This window comes from Zootoca vivipara, chromosome 7, assembly GCF_965207765.1.
Source record: "Zootoca vivipara chromosome 7, rZooViv2.hap1.1, whole genome shotgun sequence".
Classification (NCBI taxonomy): domain Eukaryota; kingdom Metazoa; phylum Chordata; class Lepidosauria; order Squamata; family Lacertidae; genus Zootoca; species Zootoca vivipara.
The window spans coordinates 74,029,925-74,056,958 of NC_142590.1; the positions used below are offsets into that span (position 1 = coordinate 74,029,925).

The 27,034-nt window shown below is 40.9% G+C and overlaps 1 protein-coding gene across 2 annotated transcripts in view; it reads right to left on the minus strand.

The window, feature by feature from the left end:
- The window catches only part of STK4 (serine/threonine kinase 4), a 72,276-nt gene that overhangs the window by 24,077 nt on the left and 21,165 nt on the right, over positions 1-27,034 (minus strand). For both annotated transcript variants that reach the window (XM_035122210.3, XM_088674596.1), the window contains one exon: positions 14,172-14,323. In XM_035122210.3, coding sequence (XP_034978101.1) covers positions 14,172-14,323 — 152 coding nt within the window. The remainder of the gene's footprint in view (positions 1-14,171; positions 14,324-27,034) is intronic.

Here is a 27,034-nt window from a genome sequence, read left to right on the forward strand (position 1 = left end):
TCCTACTCTTAAGTCCACTGCTTCATTCATTCAGAATGAACGAACAGTATAAAGGTAAAGGTAAAGGACCCCTGGACGGTTAAGTTCAGTCAAAAGCAACTATGGGGTGCGGCACTAATCTCGCTTTCAGGCCGAGGGACCCAGCGTTTGTCCACAGACAGCTTTCTGGGTCATGTGGCCAGCATGACTTAACCGCTTCTGGCACAATGGGACACCGTGACGTAAGCCAGAACGCATGGAAATGCCGTCTACCTTCCCACCACAGCGGTCCCTATTTATCTACTTGCACTGGTCTGTTTTCGAACTGCTAGGTTGGCAGGAGCTGGGACAGAGCAATGGAAGCTCACTCTGTTCAGGGATTTGAACCACCGACCTTCTGATCGGCAAGCCCAAGAGGCTCAGTGGTTTAGACCACAGCGCCACTCTTTTTAATAACAGTATGGGCTCCAATCAGCATTCTGAGTTGAAGTTTCTCAGATTATTTCTTTTCCAGCTCCCCTAAAAAGCTGGAGAAGATTTGGCTACCGATGATAAGAGTAGAAAATGTAGGCCATTAACACGTTAAGTACCTGCTCCATCACCAAGAAGTTACACTCTTATATAAGAGCTTTTTGAGGTATGTTGGGTTCTCAGGTGGCCAACCTATGACACATCTGAACAGGAGCAGGAAGGGCCAGAGGCTTGGGCTATGGCAGGCATGTCCAACAGGTAGATTGTGATCTACCGGTAGATCACTGGACATCTGTGGTAGATCACTGGCTCCTCCTAAAGAAGCTGAACAACTGTGGCTCCCCTAAAAAAAGCTCAAAATTTTACCTCCTCCCTGGAAAAACTCAACAACTTTGGCCCAACCCCCCCCCCCAAATGGGCCTTCCTCCTTCCTAAAAAAAAGCTCAACAACTTTGACCTGAACTTCCAAAAAGGGGGTAGATCACTGCCAGTTTTTAACTCTGTGAGTAGATCACAGTCTCTTGGGAGTTGGCCACCCCTGGGCTATGGGATTAAGCCAGATCTCCACCCCCGCCTCCTCCAGTGCTGCCTGTGCCACAGTTTAGTAAGTTAGAAGAAAATCTACCAAGAGCATTTGGGGAGCCGGGGAAGGACTGCCCATGTACTGTACAGTACTTTGCACTATTTGCCAAAAGGATCGGCCACCAATGTTTTAAGTAAGGATGTCCAATCAGTCTAATACAATCATGTTTCTTTTTTGTTGGCACTCAATTATAGGTCTGTTCCTCCTGTTCTATGGGGATTTCTTTCTATGCACGAAAATTTCTTATTTAAATTGTATATATTATATGTACCCCCCCATATATATTTTTCAATGTGCATTTTAATCATATAAAACATTTCCGTACATAATTTTTGCACACCAAAACTACATTGCAAAACCTAGGAAAGAACGCAATCCAATCGAGAACTGTGTACCAATCTGCAAGCATTTTCAGGACCATCAAATTAGGTCAGTCAGCTGAAAAGAGAGGAATGAACACATCCTTCCTCTATTTCTAGCCCTGTGTGTGCATAATAAATTCACACGGGCTGCTGATACTAACATGCATTTTCACCTTGAATGTAAGCCTGAATGGAAATGCCCTCAACTACACACCTCTGGCAAGAACAGCCATTTCCCACATCCGCACTTAAGCTACCAGCACTATCCCTCAACCTCTGGGCCAAGGAAGTTAACTCAGCCTAACAGGCTGATCTCCCTGGAAAAGACCCTGATGTTGGGAAAGATGGAGGGCACTAGGAGAAGGGGACGACAGAGGACAAGATGGCTGGACAGTGTTCTTCAAGCTACGAACATGAGTTTGACCAAACTGCAGGAGGCAGTGGAAGACAGGAGTGCCTGGCGTGCTACGGTCCATGGGGTCACAAAGAGTCGGACACGACTAAACAACTAAACAACAACAACAACAGGCTGATCAAGCAGCAGCAATGAGCCACTGAAATGAGGTTAAATGGAAGTGGGGAGCGTTTGCATTCAACCCGTTAGTAAAGCTGGGATTTGCTTGGCACCCATTGCATTTTCAGAAGGAGACATGTTGCTTAGAAAAATGGGAGAGCAAAATTAAATACAATGGAAATGAAAAATATTTTGATGCCTCATCTTTTTGGTAGTCTTATGCTTTCATCCTCTTTGCTTTTTGCAGAGAAACACAGTGGGCATTATTAGGCTTGTGACAGACTCCTGAAAGAGGATAACACCACAGGAATTGTGGTACCAGGATTAAAGAGATTTGTATATTTATCCATGTGGTTTAGAGAACACTGTCTAGATGATTATGCTAATAGGGCACCCACACTGAGAGCGTAGGTAGGAGCTATATAATAGGAGAGAGCCTTGCTGTTCTCCATCAGCGACAACAGCACCCCTGACTACTTCTGAAGAATTCTAGTTCAGTAGCACTTAAATCCCTTAGGAGTTCTTCAATGCATCCCCATATAAGAGTTGGCAGCAATGAACAGATATTTACATGTAAAATGTGAGTTAAATTCAACCCAGAGTAAGTGATTAAAAATTGCAGCAGCTTCAGATCAGAACGCAGTCCAGGACTTTATAACTTCTGCATGAAAAATGTAAAGCCTGCAATCCAGGCAATCAAATTCTGCACCAAGGAAAAGGGGATTCTGCACCCTGCCATTAAAAACAAATACTATTAAAACAAATTTAATTAAAAAATAATTAGTAAACACATCAGCAGTAATTGGCAGATATAACTATACCAAGGGAAAAAGAGCTTAAAACACTTACCCTGCATTCAAAACATCAACTCACAGCACTGCCGATGAATATAGCGAACTTAATAAGTCAGGATTTGGTCCAAGCATAGCCTTAATACCCACCTCAGTCATATGGGCATTTTAACAGCAATGTTTTTACCTGACAACTATAGGCAACCTTTGGCAACCTGGTGCTCTCCAGACGTTTTAGTCTACAACTTCCCTCAGTCCCATGCTGATTTTTATTCAGCTCTGGTTTTAGCATATTATAATTGAGATAATGGCCAATTTGTTAGGAGCATTGGAAAATGTGTTTGTACACTGAATTGTACAAACAACATTTAATAAAATTAACATGGTGCTCTTCAAACATTTCTGGGCTCCAGCTCCCCCCATTCCTGACAGCTGACCACAGTAGCCAGGGGTGATGGGAGTTGGACTCCAACAAGATCTGGAGCAGGGTTTCCAGCAGTTTTTAGACTACAACTCCCATTATCCCTGACCCGAACCACCGGTCCTGGTAGCTAGGGATGATGGGATTTGTAGTCCCAACAGCAGCTGGAGACCCAAGTTTGGGAAACCCTGATCTGGAGGGTACCATATTGCCTACCACTGAAATAAATGTCTGAACCAAGCCACTTAATTCAGGGGTAGCCAACATGGTACCCTATCCACATTTAGATGCAATTCATATTAAGTTTATCCTGGTTAGTCATTACACCACTGACCCATTTTTGGATGTAACAGGCAACTCCGGCTTAAAAACAAATCAGGATCATCGCAACAAAGCTGGCATTCATGGGAAGGGAAAAGCATGCAGCCACAACACTCACTCCTGGCTTCATAACTCATGGTTTATGAAGCAGGGGATATACATCCAAACCAGTCAAAAAAAGGGCTAATGTGCCATGCACCTCTGACAGCTTAAATTCTATGCAAACTTGATTGAAAGGAAGGAAATGTCAGGGTGTCTCAACTGTCTTCCTCCACAGCCGTCAGTTACAAACATTTCATCTCCTAAATCTTTAAAGGACATCAAAAGGCTCTGATGTCTTAATCCAATAATACACAAAGGACAAGGCACCCCCCCACACACTTCCCTATAACTGAATTACATGACAAGTGAAGGTCAATTTCTCTGAACCAACACAAAGAAACAGAAACACACACACACACCTTTCTGCAGGCAGATATTTATTTGCTGGAGATGATGCTTAAAAGTGCTTACACCATGGCAGACCTCTGCAGTTTATGACAATATATTTTCTCCTTAAAAATTATTACTCTTTCCCCCATTTTAGTGAGCAGGACACTTAAAAGCCCGACAGAGCAATAAATCATCTTTCTATGCTTGAAGGTCACACGTGTATAAAAAGCACAAAGCAACAGTTTAAGGCATATTTTTCTTTCAAAGCACAGCATTTGAGCATAGCACTCTGCTTATTTATTTCAAAAGAAAAAAAGCATAAAAAGCAGTCCATGCAACATATTTGCATTAATAGTATGTGGTGGTGGTGGTGGTGGTAAGCTCCTCAGAGAAAGGAGACCAGCATGTAAAATAATGCAGGAATAGAAATAAAAATACAAGGGCTGGTCCAAAATACAGCAGGGTCCTCTTAGCAGTTCCAGTGCCTTCAGAAACTCAGGACCAGCCAGAGGTGTGTCTGTAGCACTTTCATTACACAATTTGTATTGTATGCTGAAGATGCAGCTCTTTGACATTTGAGATACGTATTTTTAGGACCAGACCTACTCTTGTGATTCTAATTTGTTTTAAACTGGTTTTTTTAATGTTTTTTTTTAAGATTGTTGTGACCCACCTTGGGGTGGAAGGCGAGAAATCATCATCATCATGAAGTGATGTTGAAACATACGTTTTTAACAGAGAAGATGACCGAGTGCTATTCACAAACCACTTAACTGATATAATGCTGAAAACATATTTCTTCTAAAGCAGGGATGGGGAACCTATTGCCCCCAGGTGTTTTTGAACTACAACTCCCATTATCCCCTGTTAGCATAGCCAATGGTGTGAGGGACAATGGGATTTGTAGCTGAGCAAAGAACTGGAGGGCAATGGTTTGTCCATCCCTGTTCTACAGGCAGGACTCACAACTGATGAAAAACCATGTAATACTGATTTACTGACTCATCAACTATGTTGAGCTTTTGAGAGCCTAAGAATCAATCGTCATCAGGAGAAAGAAAAGCAAAGAAAAGCACCAGACTCATGGGATGACTTTACTGAATTTGATTACATTAATTTGTTCAAAGATGTGGCACTCATTAGCAATTGTGTGCAAGGCAGATAACAAAAGAGAAGCCAGACCCTTTTGAACAAATAAGAACTAAGAAAGGATTAACGAAGCTCTAGATTAGACTGAACACATTTTTTCTGAGTATGTCCAAAATGATGATGTCTTCATTTGCTTCTTGTCTTGGCACTTTTCGCTCTAACATTCAGCCCTTGTTACAGTGTTTTGTCTGTTAACTTGTGGTTTCTCTTCTATGAAATTTCAGTTTCAGCATTTTCCTACAACATGCCACCAGCTCTACAAGCACAGACAAGCATAATCTTTTGCACCCGCATCGTGACAGCTACAGCTTCTTATAGTGCTGACAAGCTCTGCATGAGACAAAGCACATACTTTGACTGCACAATGTCTCAGGTTCAACCCATGGCAACTCCAGTCAAAATAGAATCAGGTAGAAGATGATGGGAAAGACCCCTGCCTGAGCCCTTGGAAAGCTTCTACATGTTAAGAGTAGAGAATTCTGGGATAGGTGGACAAATAGTCTGAAGTGGCAGCTTCCTGGGTACCTAAGGAAAGTACATAGGTCTACTTGCCTGAACATAAAGTTATGGCTTACTGGTATTGCATATTACTGCATTCTGGGAATGCACAGGGAGCTTTTATCCTGACAGTGGTTCCAGAAATAGGTCTAACTCACAATCATGGATCCAGAACACAAGATGAAGTGATGCTCTTCTAGGCCTCTTATGAGATCAACTTATTTTTAATGGAGAGCCAATGCAGGAACGGTCAAGTGTCGCCTCTCGCTCCAACTGACCTTGCAAGCTGTTGTGAGGAACAATATACTATAATGCACACTACCGAGGTTCCTTAGAAGAAAAAGCGGCATTCAAATATGGTAAGTTTGAATTCCCCCCAATTAGTTTGAACATTAAATTTTTGCTTAGCAAAACCAGTGATTGATTGGGAAGGAAAACAACAAGCAAACTCAGTGGTTCATTGCTTTGTGCTTGGGACATTCACTGTTATATCCCCTCAGAACAAAATCCCAAAGTTCCATCTTGCTTCAAGGACACTGCTACTCAATAACAGCATTTAATTGGAAGCCAGGCTCACCAAGGTCAAGTCAGAGCCCTGAACCACTGTCAGACCTTGCAACCATATCTCCCACACACTACCCAGGCCTATTTCTCTATCTCACAACAAGCAGCAAGTGATTCTTTAACCTCCTTCCAATTTACTCTCATTTCCATCAAAACTGCAGGAGAATATATTGGACTGATGATCCCACTGGGCTAAATGATGTGCCGTGCAAGCTTGGGGTTACCGAATTCAGCTTATCAGTCTACACAGGCAGGGAGAACAGAATGTTCTTAATATAACCGTCTCTTAGTTTATTCTTTTAGAATCCTGCACGCAACTTTGTTTTAAAGAGTCTTCATAATCCTAAAATTGCTGAACACAACAAAAATACACCATCAGTAGCAACAAGAAAGGCATAAAACTTTTACAAATCTGATCAGTGTCAGTTTTATAAAGAGAAAAACTTTTGACTGATGAGCCTGTCTTATGAACTGCGATTTTTATGCCCAGTTAAGAAAGGGGATGGAAGGGGAAAATAATCATCTTTGGCAGTAGGTACTGAAAACAATTCAAGCCCTAAGCTACCTGACTTTTTCCAATTTCAAACACTGGCAGAAAGCAATTTCTAAATCTAAAAGTGATCTGCCCCCATTGTGGGTTGCGATGGAGCCCAACATTTCTGTGGTGCACATACATACTGTGTTTCTCTGAAAATAAGACACCGTCTTATATTTATTTTTCCTCAAAAAAACACACTATGACTTATTTTCAGGGGATGTCTTATTATTTTCCTCCTCCTCCTGCCACAGCTGGCATTGCTGCTGCCCCTATTACTAGGTCTTATTTTCGGGGCATGGCTTATATTCCTTGAATGCTTAAAAATCCTGCTACGGCTTATTTTATGGCTACGTCTTATTTTCTGAGAAACAGGGTATATGAGGAAGCTGATGTATATCAGAGATGCAGTTTGAAGCAGTTGTGTGTCTGCAGCTGGGATTCAGCAACAAGCAAAATAACATCTTCTCTCAAAAGAAGAACTGGAGTTGGCGTGGAGGACAATATTACCTTATGACGAACTAATCATGCCAAAGCAGCGTTTGTAATCTTAATTCATTACTTTCCAATCCTATACATGCGCTTGAGTCTAATGGAAGTGCATACAGGCTTAGAATTATGTTCGAATTGAAGACGATGGCTTTCTTTTGCTCCAAACCACCATTTGAAGCAAAAGGTTGTTCTTTGTTTATCAATCATGGCTCATTCCATTGGTGAAAAACCACCATGATCTCCTGTTTGGATTTAATGCTAAGCAGCAAACTGTTCACCAACAGAACAAGTACATTACTAAGTGGCTTTAAAACAGCACTACACTGGATACAATCCTATTTCAGCACAATGCATTTTCATCTAAGTTTTAATTTAGAACTACCTTCACGAGAAAGTCTAATATTAGTTAAAGGATCCATCCTATCTCAAGCTTCCTGTTTGTCAAATTTCAGTATTATGCAGGAAGACAAAACTCAGTTATGGATGCATCATGGCATCCATAAAAGCTGTCCCACTGATAAACAGGATAATCTAACACAAACTATACTCCAGACACATCTATCTATTCACCTCTAGTTTAAAATACAAAGCTACCATGCAAAGTTATTAATAAAAATGCACATGATAATGAAGTTTTTATATAGTGTCTAAATATAGCTAGCCAAATACAAATATAGCAGGTGTCTAAACTATGTTTTTCTCCCTATAATCTGCCAGTGAGAAATGTTGGGACAGAAATTCCTTTAGATATCATACAGCGAAAGTGCTTTTTTAAAGTTATAAAACACCTAGCATACTAAAAGGAACACCACTTTTGTGTATATATCTATCTGCTAGCAAAAATCTTTACATGTGAATCTTTCAATAGTAAACCCTCCAGTGTGAGCTGCTGTTTAGCTTATGGCAAGAATTGAAGACATGCCTCTTCAAACAGGCTTCTGGGGTGGGCTGATGTTACGAGGCCATTCACTAATGGGGTCTTGCTTGCTGTACTATTGGAACTGTGGTCAATGCACTTCTATTTGATATATTAAAAGGTTTCATACTGTAATGGTTTTATGAACCCCATCTATTGTGTGTTTTAAATTGCAAGCTGTCATGGTTAATGAAGAGCAAGCTAGAAACAGAAGGAAATTTACTTCCGGAATAACAACATGAGAAGTGCCATGGCGAGTTCGGCCAAACTCTGTGTTGATATAAAACTCATCATTTATAAAGCATAAACCGAGCCACTTGGATATATGTGAATCAGGCAATGGCTTTTTCCACCTGCCTTCACCCACCCTGCAGCCTTAGGAGCCTTTCCCAAACTATGATTTTAGGAACATCAGAAGCAGCTGGGAAGAGAGGAGTTCAGGGACATTTTAAAAAATAATTTAGCAAGTGTTATGTTTTTGCTTCTCAAGCTGTATTATGTTATTTTTCCGCCATGTGACTTGCTATTTTTATTGCTTAGTTTACGGTAGAAATTATTTATTGCCATTGTTAAGAGTGAATTTCTCTTTAGTTATCATTTGCTTATTTTAAATTTTATTGTGTACTATTATATTCTAATGGATTACTGAATATTACTTTTTTATGTAAGTTGTTTCTTTTAAAGGTATGTTGCTATTATGACATTTTTGGTTTGGATCGTATTATTATAATGTGCGTGATTTTTCTTGTTTCTTCAGCTTATAAACCATCTTGTGCGTAGTAATATAGAAAGGTGGTATATAAATTAAATGTGAAATGAAATAAATGCTACTGTTTTGGCCGTGAAGACCCTGTGCCTGTGGAAAAGTCTTGTTTCTATGTTAGCTGAACTTTAGATGGAGCTAACCACCAAACAAGGATTGACAAGAGTCAGAGAAGGAATTCGTTATCAACTCTAAGCTACCAACATGCAGTCCAACATTAGAGTTCAGAAGAGGGGGAAAAACCAACTATTTGAGGAAAGGGAGAGATGATAGTGACTTGTTCGTAAGACAAATGACGCCAGCACAAAGGCCTGTAACACAGCAGACATACCAGTCATTGTAAACCAGAGCATGTTTTCATTGATCAATAAGCAATAAATCACTCGGCCTCTTGCAGTTGCTCACTATAAATCATTTCCAGAAAGGATAATAGATGTTTCCTCTGTACAACTGGCAAAACCATTAACATTCTTCAGAGCATGTTATGAAGCAGCCAAGGTATCTTAGAATGTGAGGAAGTCCTTAGCATTTGACCTTTGCAAAGGCATCACTTGCATACCAGAAGCAAATATCAAATGTTTGTGATGAAAGGGTTCCAGTTATACAGGAGGGTTAACCGAAAAAAGGAAAAAATTTAAGTGGGAAAGAATGTCAGAGAAAGCACAATTTTGCATACAAAAGGTTTAGAGAGCAAACAAAATGCCACCCTATTTTTCCAAAACCTACTGAACACCACTAGGACACAGATGGAGCTAAGCATGAAACAATGTGAAAACCTCAGGATACAGGACTCAAAAGTCCATAGCTCTCTAGCTTGAAAACATTCTCCATCCCCCAATTCCAGATGTGTGGAGAATGGATAGGATTACTTAGGGCAAACTGGATGTGACATGAGTCATATTTTTTAAAAAAGAAGTTTAAATAGCATATGTGGGGGTAGGGCCTGGATCTTGGTGATAGGGGTTTTTAACACTTTACTTCCACTGTGGTCCAAAATCCAGCTCACACACCACCACCCCATGCCTATCATTTGTATTAGTAGAAATGCTTCCACTGGTACCAATGGAAGATTTCCTACCAATGCAAATAGCAGGTGTCAATATCAAGAGCCCCATCCCCACCTACTCTTTACTTTTCTAAAAATTGTGCAGTTGCTAACTATGTAAAATATGCCAAGTATAGTTTGGTGATTAGCCCTCAGTGGTGGGGGAGAGTGAGGGGTGCACTTTGTACATGCACACAAGCCAAGCCCGACATAGCTTCAAAGACTGCATTAAGCAATTTAAAGACTCTTCACAGCTGATGTGCACAACCATATGGGCTAAATGAGTAATGTGTGTTCTCTCAAAACATTATGTTCTATGCTCATGCTATGAACTGTAGGTGCACTGTATATATGCAGCCTTGTCAATACACCTCCAAATGTATGACAGCAGCCAGATCTGCACCAGATTGCACCCAGTGTGCATAATATGCACCAAATCTGAGTGAATCACTGTCATTTCCACAGCGGTAGGAGCAATGCCAGTATGAGGTTTCTCCCCATGCTTGAAAGAGAATGCCATCTTCTGCCACTATCAAATTGAAATTTAGGCAGAAGCACGTTTATCAGGACAGATACACCCTAAATGGGGAATACCTGAAATACACATATCAAGGAAGAAATATATTTTGGGAAAGCCCATTACGCTCCATAGAGTGTAGTGGGGGTTGCGGATGAGCTCAAAAGAAATCTGGGAGTGTCACAGTTTTGACTGACAGCAGCCTTTTACTTAATCCCCAGTTGCTTTCGTTTTAGCCTCACTCTCGGAAAGCCTTTGAATCTCCCACCCGCCCGCCGCTGTTCCTATAGGCTTTAGTCAACACTGCTTGCCCGTTCGCAGGGGTCGTCTGTATTCAGGGGCCCAGTAGGAATTTTGCCACTTGGCTGATTGGCTGTTGCCATTTGGTTTTTGCCTACTGACAAGCAACTTGTCACAACTTGTTAGGTTAGCCGTTAGGCTTTGGTTAAAAATTGGTATAGGAGGGGCATGGCATAAAAATGCCTACCCCCCTAACTTGCTCCTTATAGAAGTATTTCATTAAAGGAATCCTGGGGCTCAGGGACTCTAGTCCATTCATCCTGCCATAGGCAAGGATGGTGCGGCCATTACAGAGCCGAGCCTTGGGGAACATTCCTTGGTAGAGGAGAGTGCCTGTGAACAGTACCTCCAATCCCTTGGGGTGTTTACTTGACTTACCTACCATTAGGTAAGTCGGAGCTGGTCCTGACCCAAAAGGGGGTCAGATGGAAATGGTCCTGACCCAAATAGGTCAGATGGAATTGGTCCTGCCCAACCCGGACAGATGGAATGGTCCTGTCCCTTAGAGTGAATAGATGGATTAACCAAAGCCTAAGCCAACACTCAGAATTAAAATATAAGTTGTGGCCAAAATAATGCCAAAAACCCAAACCTAAAATATCGTGTCAGTTGTGAGTTATTTTGGGATTTCTGGGAGCTTCGTCATGCAAAAGCCCCTAGCCAACTCTCTCGACTCTTTCCAACATGGTTGATAATGCAAAATTATTAATGAAACTGTGGTGATGGGAAGGGCTCCCCACTTCAGCCCCCAAGTATATTATACTTTAGAACAGAGTTGTCCTCAGCAATATAGACAAGGAATTCAGTTACAGAATGACATACTGAAAGGTCACTCGATCTGTGGCAGAGAAAACAGCTGCCTTAGATCCATATCCAGACCAGCAACACTGGAATGGTGCCTCCGCTTCGACGGAGATGAAGATGCAATAAAAGAACAACAAGCACATCTTGTATTATGATTTAAGGTTTGCAAATAATTAGGAATGAAGTCAGCTGTTGTTACCTTCTTTCTCCCAGCCAAGACAGTGTTTGTCATGCTGAAGGGATGTTAAAGGGGCAAATTTAGCTACATTTTGAAAAAGCCATTCAATTAAGCCTAACTGCCTCAAAACTCGGTAAACATAAAGAGGCATCATTTATGTTTCTCTCTACACAAGCAGGCTCTCTGAGAACTGCAATACAGTACAACTATTCACAGTGAACACTCAATTTCCATGACAATCTTGGGTAAATATGCACTGAGTGACATTTTAACCTCCTGCGTTTTTTCAGACATCTCCCAACTGACAAATAAATCAAACTTTAAAAAAGAGACCCAATTAGCTTAAGGATGTTTTAAGAAGATTAAAAATGTAAGGAACAATGCTTCAAGTAATAAAATCTAAACTATAGTATATGTAAGCTCGAAGATGGGGAGGGAAGACCGAATGAGCAAACCCTTCAGGATAAAAAGGGCAGCATAATTTATTTAAATCTGCAACAGTACGTGACTAATTACATGCACTGGTGCAATGGTATTTAAGCCTCTGCTATTGAATTACTGCAACTGCTTTTGATTACTGTAATTGGAAATTCTAAGCACAACTCTCACCCAGGAACAGCCATCACCTGCAGAGATTCATGCAAATATTTTGCTTTATCCTTTCAGATACTATGCCACATACTGCACGACAAGGCTGCATCTTAAATAAGCAATGTGGTGCTTGCAACAATTGTTCACAGTAAGCTGAGTTGACATCTGTCTTTAAAGATTTCCACTGTATGGTGCAGGATTGGGGGGGGACACCAGGTGAAAACTATAAGAAGGAACCACAGTTCGATGGTAGAATACATGGAGAGTATCTGAGGACCAATCCTTGGCATTTCCAGTTAATGAGATCAGGCACCAAGTTATGGCGAAGATCTTGGTCTGGGATCCCAGTCAGTGAAGGCAATTCTCAGCTCAATGGACTGGACAGCTACCGTCCTATATGCCTCTGCAACGTGACAAATAGCTTTTGGAGACAAGGTGACTTAAAAAAATAAGTAAGGAGAAATGTGATAAGCAGTGACAGGGGTTGGAGATGGTGTCTTAACATTGGAAGAAACATTCTGCCAATACAACACACACCTCAAATATATTGAGAACTTACTACACATGCACAGGTGCTTTGGCTGAGAATTACATTGTTCCTTCAGCAGTATTACAGCCTATAATGGCAGTACTAAATCTCAAGTATGTAACCGCTGGTTAGTTACCAACAGGGCACGATCCTTGCCCATGTATGGTGGTATCCTTATTAAGGTGGCTTTCATCAGCCCCAACCAGCAAGATAAGGAATAACGCGTCTCCCAGTCCGAAACATCTGGGGGGCACCAGGTTGGGGAGGGCTGACATACAGAATCAATACTGCCATTTTCCCGCCTACTCCACCAACTGCTCCCAGCATGTACACAGGGTGCCAGGCTGTTAGGAGGAATGAGTAGCCTGGGCATGCATTATCTCCCATCTTCCAACTCTGCTTTCTCCCACCACATAATCAAGGAGTATAGGAGGGGTTCTCATATTGAAAGTGGTTAGGTAACAGTAGTGATCAGCAAGCAGAACTGTGCAGTAACTAAGAGATGGCCATGTACACAAAGTTTTTCAGCGTTTTTCTTTTGCCAAGTGCCTTCTACATTAGAAATCCCCATCACCATGAACACATTTCCTAGCTGACAACCGTTAGTAACAGGAAAATTACTGTAGCTTCTCAAGCTCCTTAGGCAGAAGCATGGCATAAGGAAAAAGGAAAAGAGTTCCCATTATGCTATTTGAGATTGGCGGGGTGTGAAAAAGTTATGGGTAATTGTCACAAAGGAGATAAATTACACTTCTCAACAGCCCAAATCAACTAGCATTAGGGTTCTCATATACAGTACTTACCAAGATGAAATGTACAATAAAAAAAGAATTCAACTAAACTGTGGTGCAGCTTTAAACCCACGCCTCTGAACAAAACCATGTGATTGAAATATGATTAGCAATCAGAACACCATTTTCATTTCACAGGCAATTTGAACTATTATTAGCTATCTATATCTACCAGATGTTTAGAAGACATCTGAAGGCAGCCCTGTTTAGGGAAGCTTTTAATGTTTAACAGACCATTGTATTTTAATATTTTGTTGGAAGCCACCCAGAGTAGCTGGGGAAACACAGCGAGATGGGTGTGGTATAAATAAATTATTATTATTATTATTATTATTATTATTATTATTATTATTATTATCATACGCAATACTTCTTTGCTAGCAATACATTCAGGATACCAAATTAAATCATTTGTTGTTCTTACTTGTCTACATCTTAAGCAATTCAGTACTGTCTGTTTTAAGTAAGCATTTCTTTGTAATAATAAAGTATTATGCATTTTCTTTCTTTCACCTTTATATTGTTTCAAATATTTACTAGGATTAAGGATTATTTCTCCTTTTCTACAATAAAAAATAGAAAAGCAAACTATGATTCTAGAACTTGCCAAAAGTATTTTACTTACGAATTCATAATCACCATCCTGAGGAACTCTCCAATCGGAGGAATATCTTTCTGGTACATTCCTTCCATAGTTGTTTCTCCGATTCTCTTTTTCTTTTTGCTCAAAATAATCAAGGAAAGATGGTCTGACAGACTCCATTGTTTCATCCCTTCCTACAAATATATTTAATATACAAAATATTAACTCAAAAGGAAAATGTTTAGTATTCCACTAAAATAACTATTTAGCACATTGCTTACAACAATACCTACACATGATAGAGTTGCTAGTTTTAAAAAGCTTCAGAAGAGAAGAAAATGTTCAGAGCTTCTCAGTAGAGCAAGTAATAGATAAATTATCAGCACATCTCTTGAAATCTAGAAACAGGAAGATCAGGTAGATTATAGGGAATGTTACATCTCCTTTAGCCACAGAGGTCCAAAACTGAGGCTTAGTCTTCCCCAACTTGTGGCTGTGATGGCTGGGGCTGATGGGAAATGTAGTCAAAAACATATGGAAGATGCCTAGTTGTGAAAGGCTGACTTAGAGTGTTCTTACATAAATGTCTGTACCTCAAAACCCAGGTAATAGCATTCAACTTTTTCCGCCCTCCACCCCAATTCCACTTGAGGAGAAGACTGGGCATTTATTTCACATGGCAGCAGGGCAGTCATTCATGCCTTTGTACCTCTTGAGACTAGACTACAATCATGCAACATGGTTCATCTTTCTTCCTGATAGGAATGGGCAAGCACAGAATTGAAATACAAGCACAGAATTGACTCTAAAGTGGTACAGAAATACAAGACATCAAGAATACACACACACACACACACACACACACACACACACGCGCGCGCGCGCGCACACACACACACACACACACACACAGGCTTATCAATTTGGTTGCATATAAACATGTAACTTATAACAATAACTTAATTATGTTAATGATACTGTCCATGTACTGAGTAGTGCAAGTCACATTCAGAAGCACTCGTAACTGTCCTGAACTCCCACCCCTGGAAAAGTCTAAACCTGAGGATTTTCTGCAAACATACAACTTCAGCCATTAAAAAGCATAGCTGCAATCCTATGCATACTTACTTTAGGAAACAGCCCTTCTGCTAAGCAGGTACGAGGAACTGCAGAGCACAGTATTTTATATCTAAGTGACTATTCTCTCACACTGGTTTACTATGTTTCAATATTTTACTGACATCGTTCATAAGTGGTAGGCTAGAAATAAAATTTCTGCAACACTGATTGTGTATGTAATGCCAAACTATTTGCAATCTGGCAGTGGAATGGGAGGTGGGAAAGGCAAGGGAGAGCTGCCATCCACCCAATATATTTTAGGTTTGGGGTATATTAAAAATGTGTAAAATGCTTTCCTACAGCATGGCTCTCAAAAGTAGTAGTAAAAAAACAACAACTGAGTTGTAAACACACACAGGAATGACAGCTTACATGAAACTTCCATCTCAGACCAGGACCGATACAAACGTCTGGTGAAAAAACAGCCATATTTTTACTGTCTGTCAAAAGGTAACAGTGATGGCCAAGTGGCCCTCCCTAGGTGGGAATTTAGCACAACCACTGAGAAACTCTCTACCTGGGCCATCACTTAACTCATCTATAAGAAAATAACCAAACCGTCTGCAGCACTGAAATTAGGAATACTGCAGGTCGTTTAGTCCGTATAGTTAAAGCTATGGTTTTCCCAGTAGTGATGTATGGAAGTGAGAGCTGGACCATAAAGAAGGCTGATCGCCGAAGAATTGATGCTTTTGAATTATGGTGCTGGAGGAGACTCTTGAGAGTCCCATGGACTGCTAGAAGATCAAACCTATCCATTCTTAAGGAAATCAGCCCTGAGTGCTCCCTGGAAGGACAGATCCTGAAGCTGAGGCTCCAATACTTTGGCCACCTCATGAGAAGAGAAGAATCCTTGGAAAAGACCCTGATGTTGGGAAAGATGGAGGGCACTAGGAGAAGGGGACGACAGAGGACAAGATGGTTGGACAGTGTTCTCGAAGCTACGAACATGAGTTTGACCAAACTGCGGGAGGCAGTGCAAGACAGGAGTGCCTGGCGTGCTCTGGTCCATGGGGTCACGAAGAGTCGGACACGACTAAACGACTAAACAACAACAACAACAAAGTCGTTTAGTCGTGTCCGACTCTTCGTGACCCCATGGACCAGAGCACATTTGTATCACAAATACAAATGTGTTAATGAACAAGTACATAGAATGACAAACGTAGTTTGAAAGTGCCAAAGTTTTATATTCTCAGAAAATGCACCTCCTCAATACAGTGGTACCTCAGGTTAAGAACTTCACTCGTTCTGGAGGTCCGTTCTTAACCTGAAACTGTTCTTAACCTGAGGTACCACTTTAGCTAATAGGGCCTCCCGCTGCCGCCACCGCACAATTTCTGTTCTCATCCTGAAGCAAAGTTCTTAACCCGAGGTACTATTTCTGGCTTAGTGGAGTCTGTAACCTGAAGCATCTGTAACCTGAGGTTGTATTTTTCTGTTGTACCCTTATCTGCCCAAGTCTCCAAATAATAGACTGGAACAGGATTTCCCAAACTTGGGTCTCCAGCTGTGGTGCTGTGGGGCTTCAACTCCCATCATCCCAAACTAGCAGGACCAGTGGTCAGAGGGGATGGGAACTGTAGTCCAAAAACAGCTGGAGACCCAAGTTTGGGAAACACTGGACTGAACCTTGGAATTCTAGAAGCATGCTGGCAAGTTCTCAGTTCTGTGCAGAAGCAAATCAATACACTCATTTTCCTCATGAGACATCCCCCCCCCAATATGATGAATTGCTATCTGCATTATCCCCCTACACATACATTATGAGTTCACTCTGCAAGATCAAACAATGTACTCAAAATTGTTAAGACAAAAAGAGAGAGACCAACTTCCTTTTGAAGTTATAGCTCTTTACATACTGCAGTAAATCTTTGAACATATTAAAATGCCTAAAAAGGCAAAAACAATTATCTGTCAAGACTTATGGAGAGTTAACTTGTTCCAAGCATCTTCATTATAAATGAAGAAACAGATGCTGCAATTATATTACGGCAAGGATTCCTGACCGACTGACAGCCACCAGTACTAGCCACTGCATGGAGAAGAGCCAAAATTCAATGGCTGAATACTAGTTTTCTATGCAGGTGGCAAGAGCTCAAATCCTGACATCTATTCTGTACATTAAGCAGACTTAACTTCTGGGATCTTAGGTGGCTGGAATGGGAAATACATTTACCCAAGAGAGATACTGCCAGTTGATATGGTACTTGGTTAGATGGATGAGTGGTGGTTAGCTCAGTTGGTAGAACATGGTGCATGTTCAATCCCCCTAGGGGACAACTGCATATTCCTGCATTGCAAGAGGTTGGACTAGATGATCCTCAGGGTTCCTTCCAACTCTATGATTCTATGACCCTTACGTAAGGCAACTGCATGTTTGTCTTCAAGCAAAAAGGTTAAGACAAAACTCAAGCGAGAGCTTTTTTTAAAAAAAAATCGTTCCTGCCCCTACTTTGATGCCTTATGGCAGGATGCAATATATCCTCACTTCATTTTAGCATAACAACCATGCAAGGATGCATTGGGCCATGGACCAAATATGGTTCTACAATCTACAAGCCTGGCCCCATGCTGCCCCACTCCAGTCCTGAACTCTGATAATGCCTCTTTGCTTGCAGTCCTTGAATGGCCTTTGCTTGAATAATGCCTATTGCTTTTTCTGGATGGAAGACAGAAAGGAGTGTGGAATGGATGTAGAAAGTAGCCTAATGTGCAAAACTAAAATACACATTCATTCTTTCGGCCATGTTTGCTTCTGATCCTATCTATTACTAGTATAGAGAATGCATATAATATGTATGTTTGATCTTAAATCCATTAGGCTTTAAAAGGAAGATATTCTGCGCATAACAGAAGCAAACATAAAAGCAAATCCCCTTAACAATAATAAATTATCACTTCATAAAACATTCCAGTATAAGACATCAAGAGAAAGCTTTAAATATAATAATAGAAAACCAATGGTCATTCTGGGTTAAAAGACAGTTCAAGTATAAAAATAAATGTGGAAATTTCTGAGCTATTGAAGATAAGCAATTGTACTGCCAGCTGTAGTTTTCCCCTTCAACAGACCTTATTGTACACAATCAGATCAAGAAAAGCTATGCAGGAAGTCAGAACACAGAAGAGTGCAAAAATGCTAACATACCACTGGATGATTATTTGGTACACCAGAGCTTTAACCACAGGGGTGTGGGTGGGTGGGTATGGGTTTAGCAAATGGAAATACATGTGTTATACACTATACCCCTTGGAGATCTTCTCATAAAAAAAGGGTGGAGAAATCGTTTGACCCAATGGGCCAGGTGCTTATGAGGTAGTTAGGCTAGAAACTTTGGTTAGCTGTCCTACTGTTCATAAGCAGCACCTTAGTAATGTAATGGTTACATCTTAGCTAGTAATGGTTGTTCACATGTGCCAAAGAGTTGATTGATGGCAGAAGAAGTCCATTAGCAATTGTCCCAATCTATACCAATTTGACCTTTTTTCAGACTACCTTGTTGTCCAAACACAATACCGCCACTGGCTGATTATAAGTCTACAGTTTACAGTAAGTAACGCCCAGAAACAATTCCATGTATTAGCTGCAATGATATGGAAGTGAACAAACAAAATCCAGATGTGGTGCAGGAATTTACTCCAGAAATAAAAGACTAAACACTGCAGATGTATTTGATATTATAGGGGCCAATATTTTTAAAAAGCTTAATGTTAATAACTGTCTCTTGGATTGCAGGGTGGGAAGGTGGAGAGAGGAAATTAATCCAAGGGAAGACAGAATACTGATTATACATTGCACAAGATTTAAGGTGCATCTTATATTCTTCATGACAGTGAGTTCTTCAATCTTTCTGTTTTTCTGTATTTCAAGAAAGCCACTTTCCCTTAGACCCAGCTCTTCCAAGTTGCATTGCGGGAGCAAACTGGGAGAGGAAGATTGTAACATGGCATGAGTATCGTGCACTTCAAACTGCTAGTCTGATGAAGCATCACAGTGTCTCGGCTAATCTTATTTTGCTACATGCAAGACCCTTGATGCTCAACTCAGAAGTGCAAGCCATTCTTGCTTCTATAAGCTTCACATCTGAACTGTGCTTTCAGTTTTAATACACTTAATAGAAGTTAATTTAAATGGCCAAAACAAGAAGTCACTTATTCAAGGCAACCCAAATTGGAACTTGAGAGTTATTAAGCTATCAAAACACTAGACACCCACATACTCTACCTAATTGAGAATTATGCATAATTCCAATGCCTGACTACACTTATCTTAACATATGTAGCTCCAACAAAATTCTGCCTTGGTTCTAGAAACTGCCACCTACACCAGATTACTAATGTGTGACTGCTGTTAAGAGCTGTTGATTACATGGTTTCCCTTACATTCAATATTTTGGAACAAATGTGCCAAGTGTGAATTATTAATATCAAATAATCCAGCTTTTCTTCCTCTTGTTTGCTGAAGCTGCTAATAATCTAATATTCTGTAGCTAAAAGGTAAAGGGACACCTGACCGTTAGGTCCAGTTGCGGACGACTCTGGGGTTGTGGCACTCATCTTGCTTTACTGGCCGAGGGAGCCGGCATACAGCTTCTGGGTCATGTGGCCAGCATGACTAAGCTGTTTCTGGCTAACCAGAGCAGAGCATGGAAACACCATTTACCTTCCCGCCAGAGCGGTACCTATTTATCTACTTGCACTGTGTGCTTTCAAACTGCTAGGTTGGCAGGAGCAGGGACTGAAGAATGGGAGCTCACCCCGTCGTCACGGGATTTGAACCGCCAACCTTCTGATCGGCAAGCCCTAGGCTCTGTGGTTTAATCCACAGTGATAATGAATAATAAAATTTGGAAAACTTTTTATTTTATTGCTGGTAACCAATTAAGTTTTAAAAGTTTTCAAATTATCTCAAGACTGCAAAACCCATTTTAAAAGGTTATACATTCCATATTCAATGAGTTAGAATGACAACCATTTTCATCTGTTCATTTACTGTATTTCTATCCTACCAAAAAGGTTTGTGGTGGTGGCCCAGAAATAAATTCAGCTACAAATAAATTCAACCCAAAAAAATAAATTCAGCCAACCATTGAAGCTCCAATAAATAGAGCAATGATGCAAAGTCAAATTCAGTGGTACCTCAGTTTAAGAACAGTCCGGTTTAAGAATGATTTGGTTTACAAACTCCGAAAAACCAGAAATAGTGTCTTGGTTTGAGAACTTTACCTCGGTCTAAGAATGGGATCCAAATGGTGGAAGGGCACTGGCGGCAGGAGGCCTCATTAGGGAAAACGCACCTCGGTTTAAGAACGGTTTTGGTTTAAGAACAAATTTCCGGAGCGGATTAAGTTCGTAAACTGAGCTACCACTGTGCCAGTTTGCTTCTGGGCACAATTTAAAGTGCTGGTTATGGCCTATAAAGCAGTACACAGCTTACATGCAAACCAGCTGAAAGACAATGCTTGATTATTAAACAAAATTGGGAAAAGGAGCTAAGTACGGAAATTGAAGAATCAGTTTTGAACAAGCTATAGACAAAAAAACCTTCCTAAAAACAACATCATACAATGGAAACAGAATGTATGGACAATTGCTTTGTTTGAGAAACTAAGCGATGTATCCAATATGGATGTTTTTGTTGAAATATGTTTTTGTTGAAATATGGCACCCCTTTATAAAATATTCAAATGACTGGCAGCCACCAATTACATATATAGATTAATGGGCGAAATTGGCACATTTGTCTCCTGTTCTGGGGGAGTAGGTGGGAGAGGAGAAACCCTTTGGAAACATAATGGGTTGGTTATCATTAAGGTTATCATTAGGGACCCAGGTGGTGCTGTGGTTAAACCACTGAGCCTAGGGCTTGCTGATCAGAAGGTCGGCGGTTCGAATCCCTGTGACAGGGTGAGCTCCTGTTGCTTGGTCCCAGCTCCTGCCAACCTAGCAGTTCGAAAGCACATCAAAATGCAAGTAGATAAATAGGAACCGCTACAGCGGGAAGGTAAACGGCGTTTCCATGTGCTGCTCTGGTTTGCCAGAAGCGGCTTTGTCATGCTGGCCACATGACCTGGAAGCTATACGCTGGCTCCCTCGGCCAATAATGCGAGATGAGCACGCAACCCCAGAGTCGGTCACGACTGGACCTAATGGGCAGGGGTCCCTTTACCTTATCATTAAGCCAGACTGTAAGCATATGACAAACTAAAAGCTTTAAAGGGATGCTTTACTAGAATAGCATGAAAAGCAGTTAACAACTAGTTCCCAAGGGCCATAATTCAGAGGTACAGCACCTGCTCTGCAAGCAGAATGTCCCAGGTTCAATCCTCAGTACCTCCAGATAGGGCTGGGAATGTTCGTAAACTGAATAGTCAAGTGAAGACACTATTGAACTAGGTGAACCAATAGTCTGTTTCGTATGAGGAAGATTCCTATGCTCCTGGCTGGTAGATGTGGCTCTGCTTAGATAAAGGAGGATGCTTGCAGTACAATGCTTACAGAAGATGATAGATAAGCTATCCCTTGCACAGAGCAAAATCATTACATAATCAGTATAAGGAGGCATGCCCCTACAAGGCAGCAAAGTCTCATTTATACCCAATTATTTATGTTCCCCATCAATGGAAGTGAAGCAGCAATGAAGTGCTGAATGGTTGGACAGATTAATGCTCATCTTCTTGAGTCAAATGCCTAACATCAATAGTGCTTTATACTCTAATTATTCTCAAATGGTGCAACTTTTTTCTAGGTAAGAATCTTCTTCCAAGTGAATCGTCTTAGCTCCAACATCGAATAAAGCTATTTTCTAAAATGGCGTACCTTGTTTTAATGATGTACAGTAAAGGTAAAGGAGCTGGGACCAAGCAACGGGAGCTCGCCCCGTCACAGGGATTTGAACCGCCGACCTTCTGATCAGCAAGCCCTAGGCTCAGTGGTTTAGCCCACAGCGCCACCTGGGTCCCTATAATGATGTACAGTACTAAGGGCCAATGCAATGACAAACAAAGATTTCTGTTACCAAACAACTTTCAGCTCTCCCTTATATAAAATACCAGGTCGATAATACTTTGTCTGTGACTGTAACCCAACTACACATTTAACGGATGTCTTCCGAGGCTCCTATATTTAATTACGCTCCGTTTCAGATCTCTGATTTTACAGGGGAAATAGAGCCATTGCTCTAAATGAAAAATGACCAGTGAAAGGTTTACTGAACTGAAGCATTTTAGCTTAAGTTTTCTACTGAAACTTTAGGTAAAATAGCAGCAAAGCACCCAACATAAGGCTTCCAAGATCATAACAAGTTCACAACACATACATAGTTTTACATTCACTAGCAATCTGTTACCACTACCAAAGATGCAGTCCAGTGATAGTTAAAGCAATCTGTTTCCAAATAAAATTTGTGGTCATGCAATAAGTCAGGCTCCCATCAGTAGCTTCTCTAATGAAATGTGGAGCGAAAGTACAGATAGGGGAAAGGGTGGAAAGTTGGGTCCCACAGAGAGACTTCAAAATATATCTGTGAGTCATTGGGTGTACAGGTTCTGCTGAATCCAGACGAAGTTGTTTCAGAAATTACAGGAGCAGACTTCCGCTCGTGCTCCTCGGGAGTTATGACTGACACGTACCATCATCCCCAAACCCCATGGGGAATTCGGCGGCTGCTAGGGGAGTAAAGCAGTCTCCCCACCCTCCCAGGTTGACGGGAGGGGCCACTGGCCCACAGATGTCCCTTAACCCACCCCGACCTTTTGAGGGGGTGGGGGGACCTGGGCCGAGAGCACCCAGGGGGGCCGGAACTCCTGGAGGCCACCCTATTCGAGCGCGAGTTCCATTATTTAAGAGAAATAATTGGATTTAAATTTATGGACATGCTTCAGAAGAAGGGGGAGAAGATACTGCCAGGAATTTTCAGCTGCTGAGTGATAAGAGATTCGAGGAAATACTACATCGAGAAAGAAGAATGATTGGGAACGAACGAAAAGGGAAGTGAACTCTTTATTTTTATTCTTCAAGATGCACTTACCACCTTCTCTGACGGACGGTCTTGTTGTTTGGAACAAATGAGAAACTATTAAACGAACTGTGTGGTTTGGAATTTATATAATAGAGGATTGATATTCTGTATGTTTTTGGAAGTTGTTTTGCCTAGCTGTAGGAGGAAAACCTCCCCAGTCGGCTGTGTGGTCTGGAGTTTGCCTGGATATCATCTGGACATTTATGGAGTGGATTTATGGGCTGTGTCGCACTTTGAATTTGAGAGATAAGAGGCTGTCTTATGGAGGATTCAGGCGGCAGAGGGCAGCTACAGGGCGGGAAAGCCATAAATTTGTTATAAGAGACTGTGTATATTGTTAACTGGCTGTGTTCTGCCTGGAAAGCTGTATTTCTGCGCTTGACAGACTTTTTGAGGAGAAGATGGAATACGATCTGAGTCTTTCAAGATGGCGATTGCTTGTACTTGATTGTCGACGCGGCCGGAGAGGCACTCCAGTCTAAGAGGGGATCTACGGGGAGGTTGGACTGGATAAAAAACCCACACAGAAGAACGACTTTGTCTCAAATCTCGTTTGCTGCTCATCTCAAAAGCTGTGATAAGAGAGGAGATAACATCTAGAGGATTTGATGGGAAAAGATCGGGAGTAGAATGAACTATGAGGAAGATTTGGACATTAGAACTAGGATGGCAGGGTGAAATGTTATTTAGAATCCCCAGATTCTGAAGCATGGGAAGTCAAAAAATTGTATGATTTGGCATATTTGGTTAAATTTATTGTATTTGTATAATTTTAAATAATTGATGTGATATAATTGGTTTGTAATTGGAAAATTTAATAAAAATTGTCTTTAAAAAAAAGAAATTACAGGAGCAATAGATTAAAAACACACCCACCTAGATTTATCTTCAGAGAGAATATAGGACACATTACAAAGATATAGTAAATTTAGTTACAGCTGAAATTATGAAATTGGAAGTGAAAGATCCACTGGTCTGTCAAACAAAACCCATCTCATCTGGAAATCAAAGTTCATGGTGCTCAAGGCTACTGCTGATGCAGAAGTATTTATTCCTATGTCAATAGTTCAAGAGGAAATGCTGCAAAGAGCCTCGGGTCCAGAATTTAGCATGGAAATTATTTTTAGCCCCTGGACCAACTGGGGGGGGGGAGTTCCTCTTAGGTTAATGACAGGCAGGTGTGGGGAACCTATGACCTTTCAAATGTTGCTGGACTACAACTCCAGTCATCCATGGTTATTGGTCATGTATGCTGGAGCTGAGGTCCAACAAAATCTGCCACTTCACAGGTTTCTCACTTGTCTTAGGATGTGTCTTTCTTTCAACACTGAGTAAACAAAACCAGCCCCTGCTTAAATATAATTAAGTGAATGGTTTCTAGGCGAAAGGGTATGATCTACAATCACACACATTCTTGATGCTGGATGGCAGAAGTGTTTCTTCAAGGTTCAGAGGACAAGATGAAGAACCCAGTATCAGTATATTCACATAACAAGGGCTGGGAGGGGTGGTGGAGCATATCTCCTACTATATCTGAATGGATTGAGAAAATTTGTTCCATAGTAATTATGATTAAGCTAACGTCTTACAAACACAAACCAGCCTAGCTGGTCTATGGAAAAAATTGTATTTTGGGTAATGTTTCGGAACAAGTTCAATGATAATGTCTACCCCTATGCTGCTTTCAACATGCTGTAACAGTAGTTCTTTTTGCTCTCTTTGGTTTATTCTTAATAATAATAATAATATGATATGCAACCAGACTGGATTGCCAGCTCTCATCTTTTAAAAATGAGGCACAATTAATCTGTAGCATATTTTACACCCTCACAATGAAACAGAAACATTAACACAGATTTGTTCTGAATTACATTCTACTCTTCTGAAGACAGACTTTCAAAAAAAAAGTGGGTGAACATGGCACATGTATTATATTTAGACAGCTAGATTTATATCCAAGATTCTTTTGCAGGCTCAGGGGAGATGACAAAGATATATATCTAAAATATGCCAAAATATTTTCTAAATATAGCATAGGAAGCTGCTTTACACGAAGCCAGATCACTGGTCCATTCTAGGTCAACACTGTCTGCACTGACTGGCAGCAGTCTCTCTCTCTCTCTCTCTCTCCCTCCCTCCCTCCCTCCCTCCCAAATACAATAGCCTAGGGTTATCCCAATGAAATTGGTTAGCAGCAGATTCAGGACAGACAGAACTACTTCCCTGCAGATCATTAGGTGCCCAAGTCTCGGTGATGGCTGTCAGATTAGAAAGGGATTAAACACAATTACAAAAAAGGGGGTCTATCTATGAGCAATAAACATAATGGCTACAGAGATCCTCCATGTTCAGAGGTAATGTGCTAATGGATATCAGATGCTGAGGAATAATGATTGGGGGGGGGGGCAGGGGTCTCTGGCTTCATGCCCCAATTGGATCCAGCAGGCCACTGTAGGGAACAGGATGCTGAACTAGATAAAGTAGACATTTGGTGTAATCTAGAAGACTTACTCATAAAGGCCCAAAAATCCAATATAACCCAGATCTTAACTCTGCCCCCTCCTGCACACTAAAATCCATTGATTGATAAAAAAATATGTTTTTGCTTGGTACCCAACAGACTGCAATGTTGGTGCTTCTGCAGAGGGCATTTCATAACCAGATGCAATTGCCTAGAATTACCTCTCCCTTATAAAGGCTGTTTGTACTTTGATGGAAAAAGTACATAGAGAAAAGCCTCAGCAGATGATTTTACAAAACTGGCAGGCTGATTTGGGAGGAGGCACTCCTTCAGGTATGGGATGCTATCTGCTTTCTGAATTGTAGCTCAAGGATACTCCTATTCATGCAGGCAGAAATAAAAAGGTTTCCAAGAGCGCTTACTGCATCATTTTATCAGAACATTAAAGGCCAATCCAATCTCTTGACTACCCAACAGATCAGACATGGCGAATCCCCTACTGTGAGCAGATGCCACAGTATGCCAACAAATGATGTAATGTTGCTGCAGGAAAATCCTTGCCACAGTACACTGAAGTATGAACTGGAGCAATAGGACACAGGGGAATCATTTTTGAATGCAGAATGTAAAAACTTACACTTCAATGTTTCACACAGCATTCCAAGAAAAAAAAGTTGCAGAAAATTCTGCTCTATGGTACTTGAAATAATAATAAAAAAGAATTGTTAAGATCCAGCTAATTCCTTCCTACCAGTTGTTAAAGCCAGTCATGAAATATGAACCACTTTGATGATATTAATGACCTCAATTCCATTGCATTTAAAATACCATTTAGTTATACTGATTATTAAAAACTATTTCCCCAAAAGACTGTTACACAAGGCTGATGAATTTTTACAGCTAAATCCATTTAACTGAATGTGAAAGGAACATTACTGTAGGAGTGATAAGGTGAAAAACAGAGCACTTGAAGCAATTTAGTGGGGCATAGCATATACAGACTCCGCAGACTGAATATGGCACAGGTCACCTTGCCAAGAAACAATTATAGCAAGAAAAATTAATACGGCAAAGGTAACAAGCTGTGCGAGGCTTCAGTACGAGCACAAAACTGTTTTAAAGCAATTTAATAAGGAACTTTCACGAGACTATTTTGTTGGAACAGTTGTGATGGAAAGGGCTACAACCAACTCAGTGGCAAAGCACACTTTACATAAAAGAGGTTCAGGTTTCCACCCACAGCATTTCCAGCTTGAAGAATTCACAGCAATGGTCTGGTGTAGTCTATACAAAATTTTAAAA